The sequence below is a fragment of the Homalodisca vitripennis genome, chromosome 5 (genome assembly GCF_021130785.1).
Source record: "Homalodisca vitripennis isolate AUS2020 chromosome 5, UT_GWSS_2.1, whole genome shotgun sequence".
Lineage (NCBI taxonomy): Eukaryota > Metazoa > Arthropoda > Insecta > Hemiptera > Cicadellidae > Homalodisca > Homalodisca vitripennis.
Genome location: NC_060211.1, coordinates 87,517,060 through 87,531,649, shown reverse-complemented (window position 1 = coordinate 87,531,649; position 14,590 = coordinate 87,517,060). Strand labels below are relative to the sequence as shown.

The 14,590-nt window shown below is 30.9% G+C and overlaps 1 protein-coding gene across 3 annotated transcripts in view; it reads right to left on the bottom strand.

Annotated features, from left to right (window-relative positions):
- The window catches only part of LOC124362479 (glycogenin-1-like), a 34,009-nt gene extending 21,449 nt beyond the window's left edge, over positions 1-12,560 (bottom strand). For all 3 annotated transcript variants that reach the window (XM_046817017.1, XM_046817018.1, XM_046817019.1), the window contains exons 1-2: positions 12,385-12,560; positions 3,033-3,207 (exon numbers count right to left, since the gene is read on the bottom strand). In XM_046817017.1, coding sequence (XP_046672973.1) covers positions 3,033-3,207; positions 12,385-12,545 — 336 coding nt within the window. In that variant the 5' untranslated portion in view covers positions 12,546-12,560. The remainder of the gene's footprint in view (positions 1-3,032; positions 3,208-12,384) is intronic.
- Between the last annotated feature and the right edge of the window lie 2,030 nt (positions 12,561-14,590).

The window sequence follows — 14,590 nt, the reverse complement described above, 5'->3', positions numbered from 1 at the left end:
AACTAAGGTTAATTTAAATTTTTATACTACTAACTGTACAAATCTGTACTAAGTATAAATAAAGAGATCTGACTTGATGCCTACCTCCTGGAATATTTCAGAGGGCAGAATCTCCCATAGGTTGTGAACTCTCAGAAGCAAAAGTCTCACAGAGTTTGAGAACTTCTGAGAACTGACATTTTCCAGAAGCCAGTAATGTCCAGAGACCAAAAGGTTTTAAAAGACTTTTTTTAACGCTTCAAGAGGTTGAGAGCTCTCAGAGACTGAAACCTCCCGTAGTTTATGATCAAGTTGGAATCACACCTGAAGCAGTGCTAGAGTCTGGAGGTTTAGTGATTTAGTATTTATTTATTCTAATAATCAAGTATATAGCTCATGGCTTTCATCAGTAGCCTCTGGTCATTCTCTTCCAGGCTTAGCTTGTTCCAGAGCTGGACACTGTATACTTAGAGATTTTTGGGAGTTAGGTGGTAATTAATCTGAGTAAATCACCAGTACCGCCGCCCTCATCTTAAAAATATATCAAAATTTTACTAAAAAAATATTTAAAAATATTTGATTTATTTTTCATAACTGTAGTAATGTTCTAATTACTTAACTCTTCATAAAATGAAAATAGTTAATAATCTTTATATTATGATTAACATTTACTTCATGTGTTTTTTATGAATTTAGGATCCTAACTTAATTCAAATTATCATGACATCTTTTTAAGCTATTTTAACTCTGAATTAAAAAAAACTAAATTTATGAACGTCTAAAAGTTTTAGTGCAATATTATGTTTAATTTAGAACTAAGTTAATAAATTTAATTTTTAAATCGAATTTGCCTTAGTACTTTTTTGTGCATGACTAAAAACTCTAAAAATGAGCGCAACATCTCATGTTCTAGCATGTATTAAAATATATAAAAAATTGTTCTTTATGTACAAAATTGCTTAAGAGCCACTGATTTCAGCAAAAAATTTGATTCGGTAATTATACGTTATAAAAAATCTAGCTAGGTTATTAACTAATACGTTTTAATGCATGCACTTGGTTTTAATTGAAATTTTACAGCATGTAATATTTTTAATTATACTGGAACAAAATATTTATTTGTAAAGAATTAAATTACATTTGGAGAACATCTCAGTTTTGTAGGAAATACGAAATTGACCACAATAAAATAATCCTTTGAAGAGAGTTTGTAATTTTTAAAAATTGATTCCTACTTGGTTTTATGAAACATATGTAAGTAACTATGAACAAGTTTTGAAATTGTTTTATTGGTTAGTAATTGTAAAGTAAAAATTTCATTAAAAATCATGAAAATGACTTTTGTGCATGATAAAACGTAATTGATTTCAATTTGTAGGGACAGAAATGGATGGCAAAAACATTGAACACATGGATCCGAGCTGAATGATGGTACACACCCAGTTTTGTCCTTAGCTTTGCGATAGGGAATGGTCATTAGCAGTTGGCAGGACCACAGGCCTCTTTGGCAAATGGTTGTTATCTGTTAAAGCTTAATCAGGTACGCAATCTGAAAGAGCGCTCTGTGAATTAGAACGAGTTTCGGGTGTCAACAATGCGACCGTGGCAGCCGACCAACTGCGTGAGAGCACTTCTACTGCTCGGCTAAGAATAACCCGTCAACACTATACCGTCCCGAATCTAACGAGGAACCTCAAGGACGCACATGTTGCACTAGATTAAGTAAATATAATACAAAGAGCCTTGCTAAGATCTCAGCCTCCTGAAAAATAGCAGCAGCTGCTGTGACTGCTTTGGGCGATTTATATTACTTCTTCACGCTTTACAACTCTGGGAAAAGCCATGTAATACAATGAATATGCTTTCTTTCTAATCTTGTTGCAAATTAGTTGAAATGATTCAATATTAAAATGGGTTATTCATTGTTTATTTTCTATGCAATATTTTAAGCACATGTAAACAAATTTATAAAAATATATTGGGTGATTAATAATTTCCTATAGCTAATCTTTGTCAAAAATGCTTCCCTATCCCAGTAAAATTCCTCCAACTCATACTCCAATGGATAATTAAGTTTGAATATCCATTGAAAACTATTTGAACCACTTCCTACAGTCAGTAATACAATTTTTTTTCTGTGACATGTTAAAATTTTTATATTTTCAAGAAATTCTAATATTTGTTATTTTTTACTTTTTTCAAGTAGTAAAACTTTGAATTTTGTCACTTTTCTATGTGTATAATAACATGTTGATTAACAAGTTGTAATCACTATTTAACTACATTCAAGTTAACATTTTTGCTGATTGGATTGAGTTCTAATCAATACTATTAAATATCAATGAACTTTCTGATGGTCTTAGACAGCACAACCACTCTTCTTTAAGTTAAAGGATATTTACACTTGACTTATCCAAAAAGTAGTATTTTTAAATGATTATTGTAATAAAAAAACGGATAAGAAAAAAGACCAAATTTTTAAATAGTAAACACCAAAATATCACGTGCTTAATATATAGATGACACATGCTATTGGGGGCAGGCTGTATTCATCATGTTGTCACCTACTGTATCTCAATAGAGCTAGTTAACGAAATGTTTGGATAAATACCAAGTCCATTGATTATTATTTATATAGATTATTACAGTTTAATTCAAAATAGATAAGCTGATTTCAAAAACAAATAGATATGGAAAATTATGGAATCAGTTGGTTAAGACCTGAGAAATGTTAATATTTTATAATAATATCAAAATTATTTAACTCTCATAACCTAAGTGATGTTTGAGATAAAGGTATTATTGCATTTCAAAATATTTAGAAAGTAATTGACAAATTACAATTAATGATAAGTCAAAATAAAAAATACAATGAAATACTGTAAGAGGTATTATTTTGCTTTCTGCCATTAGAAGTAGATAGATCTCAAGTATCAGAATTTTGAGATATGGTTTAGAAATATATGAATCACAACTAAATAGTACCAATTTTTAGTATCCTAATACAAATCACAAGGAGTCCTATGCTTACTGGGTGGTAAACAATAACTTACAAGAGTGTCAGCGTCTAGGAAGACACACTTGTCGAACTGTGTGAGTCGCCAGCAGTGCAGTTTGGTGAAGGTGATACCCAGCTCGGGTCGGGCAAGCAGTGCGAGGTTGTCGGCATCTTTTGAGTCCAATACATCTACCAACTTGACAATATTGAATACTGCGCTCAGCTGAGTCCTGTAAACATGATGTTGCTTTAATCTAAAAGTAATTTGATCTATATGATATTAAACCTAATACAAAGTACCTTGGCATTGTAATTGACTCCAATCTATCGTGGAAGCCACATTTAGATCAGCTGTGCAGGAAACCCTGTTCGGGAACCTATCTTCTGCGTAGACTCGATCAAGTTTGTATTCCAAAGGTAACAAAAACTGCCTAATTCACCTTTTTTGAGTCTCACATAAGATATGGCATAGCATCATGGGGTGCAACAACTTCTGCAAATTTAGAAAGAGTCCTGATACAACAAAAACGTGCTGTTAGATGTCTTGCGAGTCTTGGATACAGAGAAAGCGGCAGAACAGCATTTACCCAACTTTAAATTCTAACGGTGGTGGCACTGTATATACAAGAAGTTATCCTACACACAGTCTTTACTCATCTATAACCAAGACATCAAGACATACACCACCATAATATGAGACATGCCTCCAACTTTGTCCTACAATCCCATCACTTAAAAAAGCCAACATATGCTGGAGCGAAGTTGTTCAACCTGCTGCCAGAACTGAAGAACACACCTGCACAACAACTAAAAAGGCGACTGACTGACTGGCTGATAAAGAGACCTTTTTACTCAATGGATGAGTACACAAAAAAAACAATATTTTTAATAATTAACCATTATTGTAACCACATGATGCATTACCAACCTCCAAGATTATGTAAATAAAGAACTTGTCTATTATCTACTTTCTATTAACAGAAAGATGGCCAGAGAGTATAAAATCTTGAGTACAATAACATCAAATTTACAGGGACAGACATATCATTTTAGACCCATAAATTTTTAGAATGAGAGAGGCAGGAAATCTAGATGGCATCTTGGAATTCTGCAATAAAAAGTACTTAGTTCAAACGTTTTAGTAAAAGCAAGTACCAATGTAATATTTGTTAACAAACTAAATAAAATTATTTTTAGCTTTGTAAATGAATGTACATTTTGGGGAATTCTTCATACGGTTTGTTATTAAATTAATAAAAATACTTAAACTTCACTGAGGAATAACTTTATGATAGAAATACAGTATTATATTTTGTATTTCATGATTTGTTATGGATATAAAAGGTACGCTATACCATGTAATTACTATATACTGTAGATGTTAACACTGAATGCAAATTGGTAAAGTAGTATAAAGAAAAATATTGACTTACAGACTTTAAAATCATCTTAAAAGAATTTTGTCTTGATCAACAATTATTCCATTGAAAATTTTATAACAATACAATTCTGTTTCTACTAATTGATTATATTAGTATTATATTTTAACACAGCATTTGTTTTTTTACTATTTTTTACTATACTATAAATTACCTATTTACATAATATAATTCATAATTATTGTAAATATTGTTTTGAACTTATACTTGGCTATTGCATAGCTGTTCGCAATAAAAAACAAAATTAAAAAAATACTTAAAATTCTTTTAGGAAAATCTGCACTTGTTTGGATAATTTTTGCTAAATCCTAATGGCTTCATTACCTGAGATCAACCAAAATACATTTATCATACCTGTTCGGGTTTGAAATGATTTTTAATTTGAGTTGCACAACAGGTAAAAAGTGGTATTTTTTTATTTTAATGGCTTTATGGTTTGGTGAGAAAGTAAGTTAGCGAGTGCAAACATGTGAAGCTATTTGTGGTCTGGGAGTATCAAGTGTAATCTGGCTGTACTTTTAGACTATCTGGCAGAGGTAACGAGGCTGGGTTAAGGGCCGCCTTCCACAGGGAGCAAATTGCTAGAGAAACGTGGATGGGAGAGAGAATTGGAGAATTGGTTTGGAGAACATTTGTTTGTTTCAGTTTTGTTGGGCTGTAAACAAGTTACTAAACTTTTGTCTTTTATTAAGCATAAAATAGAATACACAAGAAACAAATTCTTAACATGTTGAGTGCAGATGACGTTATAAAACTTTTATTGGTGAAACTTCTTATGAATGCAAATAATTTTTGGAATGTAATTGATGTTTTCAGTTTATGTACTATAATATAATTTTCTTAAAACAAATCTTATTATTTAGGTTACATAGTTATATTATTACAACCAAACCATAATAACGTTTGGAATGGGTTTGATCAAACTTGTCAGCAACACAAGTCATCACTAAAGTACACGTCCTGCATTACATTTCTTTGCTTTCACCAGCTCAGCCAATGTAAACATAAGAACCATTTCAAAACTGAGAAGTCTAATAAACTCTAAGCTCGTGTTACTAATTTCTTGTATCATTGAACGGTGGCAAATGACTTAAATAATTCCTGTTATATTCACAATCCTTTCATCATCAAAAACAACGTTAAAGTTAATGGAGTTGACCCAAAAAATTAGCATAAAAATGACTGTTAAATTAATATTAATCAAAAACAAAAAATTTCTGACATCCTCCTGACTGTTACAAAATCTAATTTTGTTGAGCAATTCAAAAATAAGTCACTAATTCTAAAAATATCAAAGAAAATACTACTATAAACGTTGTAAGTCTCTCCAAGGTTTTATAAAAATGGCTATGAAGCAATATATGTCACATAAAATTCAAGTGACAAAATATGGAAGTAATGTTGAGTCCAGTTATAATTTGAAAGAAAATATTATTCTGCCAGGCTAAAATAGATATGTGGCTAATTTAGCTATTTCATTGGCTTAGAACCAAATGTTTATATCTCGTATATAAGGCTTACTTTACCAATCCAAATTTATTTTACTAGGGAATGATTTAGCTCCTTAGGGCACCTTTGGGTTTATTTCTCCTGTTCCAGTTTGTTATATTTATATCATAGTCATGATCGAATTGAAACATTCAATATGGAACTAAAGATCTTACAAAAAATTGAAAATTTACAAATAAATAAGAGCCACTCACAGTTAAAATATAATAAATTAAGTTAAAACAACTTAATGTACATTTTGTCTGCTTTTACTACCTAACAACAGAATTAGACATTTTGCGTATGCTCTCTGGATGATGCTGGCTGGTATTTTTTGTTCATTCTGATATAAAAAAAATGCTAAAATGCTTCAACTATTGTGCTTGTCTTTAAAAAAATTTTTTATTAAATCTTAAAGTGTGTCATTTTATTGGCAACTAATAAAATGTCAATAACAAAATACATGTATTTGTAAATATTTGTTTTTAGAGTAGTTTTCAGTTAAATAAATCTTGATCATGACAATTTTATGACTAAAACTCACTTGAATGATAAGAAGATGCCTTAAAATCAATCACTGATCAATCAAATTTGGATTGTAAGATAGGTCTTAATTACATATCATAATACATCCAATCTAGTTCAAGAATCAATTTTATTTCATAGCTTCCTTATAGTAAAAAATTTAAAATACAGTACTAAGTAAGCAATAAAAAACCATGATATTATCACATGACCATACACATATATAAAAATAAAATAAATATTTCCCTCGGAGATCTTGCTATATCAGTTTTGTGAACCAAATTAAAACGTACAGAGTTATTTGTTCACTATTTATTAGTCCTCTTTTATCTTTTACAATGATATGACAAGCGATTTTGTTTTCAACAGCACAATTACTATGTTGAAGGGAACCATTTGATGAAGTACCCTTTTGTGGTCGCTTAAATACTTCTTGTCAACATTACGACTGAATGGCAAGCAGCCATCGGTTGGGCGAACACTGACTGTGAGGATTCCGATGTTTGTTTATTGGCACAGGCACATGTATCTTCAGTTTCTATGTAGTTTTATTTATGTCTCACAGTTAAATCGGTTTTATAAACAACACAACCCACCCGACTGTTTCTTGCAGCAAAGTTAATGCCAATTTCCTCGGTCATCCTAATCTCATTCTGCTTTCCTGCTTCTCCGACTGTAAAATTAATACTAAAATATACTTCATTTCAATGTTGTGGTTTTCAATACTTCAATGTTCATTTAAATTTATGCAGCTAGTACTGGATGTTGGAAAATATCTCCAGGAGATGATAAATTTAATCTCGGATTCCATTCTATCATGGTTGGGTTATTATAGAGACGCAGCCAAAAGTGTTGCGTAGTCCTCGGACTGCGCAGTTTCAGAAACCAAGACTGACGTCAGTTGTAAATTTGCTTTCCAGTGTTCTATTTGTGGACTAAATTACGAACAAGCAGACTTAGACTTGTGGGTCATTGCTAAAAAACTGCCAAGTATTTGTGTTTTTCAGTTTTAATTTAACTTTTTTTAGAAATAAAGTAAATTAAGTAATAATATTGTATATAAGGGCAACCAATATAAAATCTTTTTTAATGTATTATTTTATTCTCAAATAAATATGTTAACAAAATAATCTTAGCACTTTTTTCTTAAATATACTCAAAAACTTATACTATAATATATGGTACTGAAATATACTAATTTTGTATATTTCTTGTGAGCCATTTTTAACGACTTTCAACAAATTATTATTAAGAAAATATATATAATATACCTTTTTATTAATTTAATTTTTTATATTATAATATTAATATAATAATATTTTTTGATTTTTTCAAAGATTTATACAGTGAGAATTCTCTTAATTTCAATAAAAAAGTTTATAAAATAAGTTAAAATACAAAGCAATGTGTAGAGAGGTTTCTGTTTCTAATAAAATATGACATATTCAATGGTCACATAAAAACGTTTTTGGCCGTACACAGAGGTTTTTATTTATTACTTTATTACCTGTTTTTCAGTAACATTACCCGTGTTATTTGGAAGGAATATAAATTTTAACTAAGAAATATTGATATTTTCCACATAATTCATTAGGTGATTTACTTCTAGAGATTAATGAGTTCTGAAAACACCACTACTAGTCCAGCATAAAAAACAAAATATAAAGCAGCATTTTAGTAGGCGAAATTGTGAAAAATATATTTTTACAACTAAGGTAACATATGTCCAGAGCATGTATTACTCATATTTAGACTTTTAGGTTCCACTCTCTTCTACAAATTTTTCAATGTATTGTGTCATATCAACTATACATTATTTAACTTTCAAATTATTTCAACCTTTATTCTTTGGTTTATCTCATAATCAATATTTTAATAAAATAATGTTTACTAATATAATTATTAATGTGGGCTAGCTAAATATAAATTGGGCATTGGTCATTTAAATACCCTAAACAAGGGTATTTTTAGTTTCTGAGCTTTATACAACACGTTTTGTTTTTATGAAATGTTGAGCATACTGGGATTGGAACATAATCATTTTGTGTCTTAAATTGAAATGAGCGATAGTATTAATCCTGGGTATTTATAATTTTTTGCACTATATTGTTTTTCTCAGTTCTTTTCTTTTTAAAACTAAGATACATGTTAGAAAAATCTTTTTATTGTTTTAATATAAGCTGAAGTATTACATAAGGGTAGATAACATATCATTACATTGTATTGTAACTATACATACCAAAATACCAGAAAAACTAACTAGAACTTATTGTATACCCGTTCATAGCTCAATTTGTACTTCAGATTTTCAGTGGAAAAAAGGCTCACCGACAGACAGAAGACTTTTACCAAGATTCTCTGATAACTAACCAAAATATACAAAAAGCCAATCCATTTTTAAGATATCATCTTGACTTATACACTTACTAATGGATGAAACCAAATCCAATGGTGAGCCAAGAACCATCATCAAACTCTATTTAGCCTCTTTGTTTAAAAATCTGATGAATTGTTAGCAATGTTGAGAGTACATTTGAACTTGTAGCCATAGATATTCCAGTAGAATCTCTGAACAAGGACTTATATTGTGAATGTTTGTCATTATTTATTGTAGGAAGGAATTTGTTAGGAAGGGTTGTTCCTGAAGGGTACCACCAGGCACAAGATCAGCCTAAAGAGTAACAAAGAGAGGGACAACACCTCTACTAAAATAATAAAATCAGAGGAGGGAACAATTGTTAGTGAGCGTGGATTACAGCCATTCAATATCAAAATATCCATGATTTGCAGAACAAACATAGTGAGAAATTTTCATCTTAGGCAGGTTCAAGAATTGTTCTGTTGTCTGCTTCCTTTATCCCAGATAATAATGCAAATGGTAACTGTAAACAATGTTTTGTGACGATATCAGAAGATAGTAGCAGGTGTTCCCTAAGGTTCTGTACTTGGTCCTTTTTTTGTTTTTAGTCTTTATTAATAATTTTCATGTTAATGTTTCATCCATGTCTGTACTTTATGCAGACGATACAACTCTTCTTTGTTCTAATGTGAATGTGTGGCAACTTAATGCACAATTAATTAATGCTCTTCAACAAGCTAAAGTTTGGTATTCAGCCAACAAGCTTATTATAAATGAAAATAAGACTCAAAATCATAATTTTTACATGCAATAATAATTGAGATTTAGAGGATAACTGCATTAAACCTGTTAAGCTCTTGGGGACTGAACTTGACAGTAAACTAAGCTGGAGGCCACATGTAGTACTGTGTTAATTTTGCCAAAGTATTGTTAATGACCTACAGTACTTTGGACTGTTCCATATACACCTTTTTTATGGTACCCGTCTATGGGGCAACTCTGGTACCTCCAAAAAAGTGTTTCTAGTGGCAAAAAAAGGCAATCAGGTTAATGGCGGATCTTTATAATCAAGAGTCCTGCAAACAGTCTTTTTGTAATTTTAAAATAATGACTCTTGCTTGTATTTAAAATGTTTGTTAGAGAAAATATCAACACCTTTATCTCTCATGAGTTAGTACATGATTACAACACTAGGTTTCGATATAATCTTGTAGCACTTCGAGTAAGACTAACTCGGACCTATAATAGTTACAACTCCCAACAAACTAGATTATTCAACAAACTACCATTAGCTTTAAGAGAACTACCAATTAATAAGTTTAAGAATTAAGGATTTCATCTTGGTTTAAGACAAAAGCATTTTACTCGGTTGACGAGTACATGAAGTGCAACATGTTTGATCTGTTACAAAATACACCTGGTTAATGTAACGAAATTAGGCATATAAATTAGTTTTTATGTCAAATGTTTTTCCATGAAGAAGCCTATTACATAACTGAAAATGTTGTTTAGTGGCCAATAAAGATCTTGAATCTAATTGTTTGTTTACAGAGCTAAAAGAAAATATACAAGTTTGTCACCTGTACTAACGGGGTGACAAAAATATATTATTTCCGAAGACCTGATCTGCAAGATTTCCCTGAAACTATTTGGGAAACAATCAGGGAAAGTATCTATACCTAGAAAAAGGAACATTTTGTTTTATTTCAATTCCTTCTCTTTAATTTATTGTAATGGTCTTGACATTTGTCTTAGGTAATATAGACTTAATGAAATATAACATCTTGAAGATGGATGCTCCAGTCTGATTTTAATGCTCCAGTCTATGGCTGGAATGAGTATTCCTTTAATACTGGGAGTAGTTCTTAATCCAGGATAAACAGTTTTATTTTAAGATTCATTAATTATTTAAAACTGTATTACCTTGATCAAGATCAAAATGTCCTAGACCTCGTACTTAAAAAACTGTGAATAAGTCAATCTCTGCTCTTGTATTGTTGAACTTGGGTGATCATCCTCTTCTTGAGATATCCATCCATGGTGTTAGTTGGCTAAAGAATAATCAACTTTGAATATTACTAATTTCCATCTGAGAATTATTTGGGTTTATACTCCCACCCTTTATCTCATAACTATTACATCTACGAGGGATCCATGAAAAGGAAAAAAATGTTTCAGATATCCTAAGCAGTTTTTAGCCAACTTGACATCCTTTGCTTAAGCAGGATTGTTCTACTTGTAGGAAATTTAAACAGTTTAGAGTTGTGGATGACCATACGGAGTACTCAAGTTTGGTAAGTATAGTAAAAGTAGAACTCGATTGATGCAGGAGACAAATGGAAATGTTTAAAACAACTAGAAGGCTAAGAAGATTCAGTTTCAAGACAATTCTCCCTTTGTTTCAGTTGTTAATACTGATTACAGTTTTGTATGAATAAGATTAAAAACTACAATTAAACCCATGAAATATATAGGAGAAAGTGTTAAATATGTTCATTAATTTCAGCAATAATATTTTCCTTAGACTTGGTAGTTCTAATCAATTTACAAATGCAATTTTCAACATGCGTTATTTTCTTCTATGAAAGAAGCAAATTGCTACCAGGTAATTATAGGCTGTGCTTCTCATCCTTGGTGGTCTCTTTAAATGTTCACTCATTAAAATCACCTTTACTATTCCTCATTTAGACTACCTCAAAATACGTAATTAAGATACATTTAGCTGACAATTGGGATAAAAGTTTCCGAGTTGATTCCTAGAACCAGGGATCTACTGAGTGTTAACACTTGAAATAAACAGCAAAACTATTATTATTTCTTCTTAAAATGTGCTTTCAAAATGAATAAAAATTCCCTTCTATGTATGTTAATGAAGGTGTTAATTAGTGTTTGATTATCCAATTATCTAAACTAAATTCAAAACCAAATGTTTTTGAAATTAATTAACTTAATAGATATGAATAAAAGCAACTATGATAAAACAAAACAGTCTAATTTATCTTTTGCTAAGTTGATCCACATCAGTCAGTGCATTACCCGAAAATAATGCTTAATTTTTATTTAGAGTCTTTTTAAAGTTGCCTATTATACTTAATTAATAATAATAAGATTTTTAATACTAAAATTTCATATCTATTAAAAACTTTGTATTAAACTTCACTAAATTAAATGTTGTTATCTTGACACAATGTAGGTTCAATATATAAAACAATTGTCTGCCAGTGTTTTTAAATATGATGTAAAAGTAATAAAAAATAAAAATCTATGTGGTCTTACAACAAACAGTATTGGAAATCAACACTTAACACTTGGTTAGTGTTGCCACCTGTATGGAAATCTATCACGACAAATCACTCTCATTCAAGACAAAAACTTGAAAGTTGTCTAAATATATCTGAGCTCAACACCACAATTGATGTTTTATTCTCTCACCATCCTGTACACATGGGGATATTGATGGCATGGCTTAGATTCGGTTTTGGCAACATCTCTTGTACAAATATTTTTGTCTTTTTATAAGGTTTTATGTATAAATTCAGATGCCAGCTGTATTGTTTTGAAGTTCTGTTGTTATATAATTTATAATGGAGACTTACTTCATAGCCTCTGTGACTCCTGGCGTGATGAGTACTACCAGCTGGTGAGCTGTGTTTACTCTCCGCAGAGAGTGAGCCAGCACCAACGCTCCCAGAGAGTAGGAGTCATTGGTAGCCAGAGTGACCCAGGCAAATCCTGCAAGAAGAAAAATATATAACATTGCAGCTTTTGTTCATGTGGAATAAATAGAACAAGAGATGAAAGTCTCATAGTGATGCACAAGAGGTAGCAGATGAGAAAGTAGTTTTGCCTGTTTTTGTTTTTTGCCAGAGAGAGTGGAAAAATGCAGCAGGTTGATTCACAAGGAACTAAAACAGTAATTTGACAATATTTACACTCAAGCATTAAAACCAAACTTATTCGAATTTCATATCTTTATTTTACCACAAAAATGGAAACTCATTTTTTGTCTAGAACAAATTCATAAAACAAGGACATAATACTTGAATTATGACTGAAGGAAGTGACATACTTTTCATTTTCTTTACCTAATATTTACTAAAATAAATGTAACAACTATAAATATAATTTTTTATAATAAAAAAATCATTATTCTTAACATCAAGTCAATAGTCTTTCCGGTTCAGTCAGAAGAAGGAGGTAGATTTTGAGATAGCTGTAATATTAATAATTTATTCCTTATGGATTGTCATGTAATCAATATCTTGAAAACTATTTGAGGTACAAAGAAATTGTTCATTACAATAAGTTTAAAAAAATTACAAGCCTTGCAGAGCACTGCATTTTTTCCTCACTCTATTTATGTCCATAAATAACTTTGAAGTTTCAACGGCCGCCATTTTGAAATCAAATAGCTTACCAAACTGGCCAGCGAACTGAATAAGATATTATAAGATCAATTTTTGTACCAAGTTTTATCCTGTTTGTTCTTTTTTGGGTCAGTTATTTTTATATAGCTACATTGTATATATACTTATATAAACTTTGGAACAGGAATGGTTTTAGAGCTACTAATCGACCAATTTTTAATTTTCGTTTAAAACATGTTAAACTGGAAGGTTCCTTAAGTTTAAAGGCAATTTATTAAAAAAATCTTTTTTAAACAAAACTAAAAGACTCTTGGGTTTTACTTAATCTAGCATATCTTACATATCTAACAGATCTTGGCCATCTAGGGTAGTGTGAGTATTTTAAGCTAAGGAATAGTTTATAGCTCGAAATGAATCTCTATCCCTCAGACCTTTTATACTTCTAACTACTTTTTTTGCCACATGAAAACTTCTTAGGCTCCACTGGAATTACTCCAGAGTAATAACATAAAGTAATGATTTTGTATCAATGTCAACCTGCATATCCAACACCATCTTATCTACAAGAACATTAACATCTTTAACGTTCGCCTTGTATTACTCAGAGTAAAACGAAATTCCATATTGGCAAGGTCTGGTGTACAATAGTAGCCAACAGTGTTAGCCAGGTCAGTACTTCAGTTAACACTTTGGCACACCATTCCCTATTGTGTTACAGTTTTATTGTATCATTCTTTTTGTATCATTGAACAGAGTGTTATCCAACAGCAGCATATCAACTGGAACATCAACCACTTTATCCATATCAGAGATGAAAGACTTTTTGTTAGATTTGTTATTATTTATTTCATTGCAGTTTCTGAAAGAATTTTAAAGCTGCAATTCACTGTGTTGCATGCATGAAAAAGCCTACATAACACTTTATATTTTTGTAAGATGATTTGTTATTCAACCTCCTACCGGAGTTGATGAAGACTATGAGGGAAGAAAAGGAAAGAAGCTGATGACGGCCCTGATGAAATGGCTAACTAGCAGATAGTTCCAAAAGTGAAAGATTCCAATTAAACATATTAAAAATGTCTGTAAAAATGTATCTACTGAACCCTTATTGTACATTTATTTGGAGTTCCATTTACAAATGAAAATAAAACTAGTTTTAATTCTAAAATCGCCTTCTTTTAGTTCATATTCCAGAGAAATTTTCAGTAATTCTTACATTGTTTAAATCTTTTATATTACATTGATCTAATTAAACCTTGATGGATTTAAAATATTTCTCTAGATTAACTATTTTACATTGATTTAAATATACGAGGGTAATTCGGAAAGTAAGGTCCGATTCGCGTTAACCAGACTAACAGTAAGCGAGCAGCGAAATGCGCATGCGCCCTGACTCCCGGCATGCATTGCGTGCAGAACGACGCCATTTGCAGTG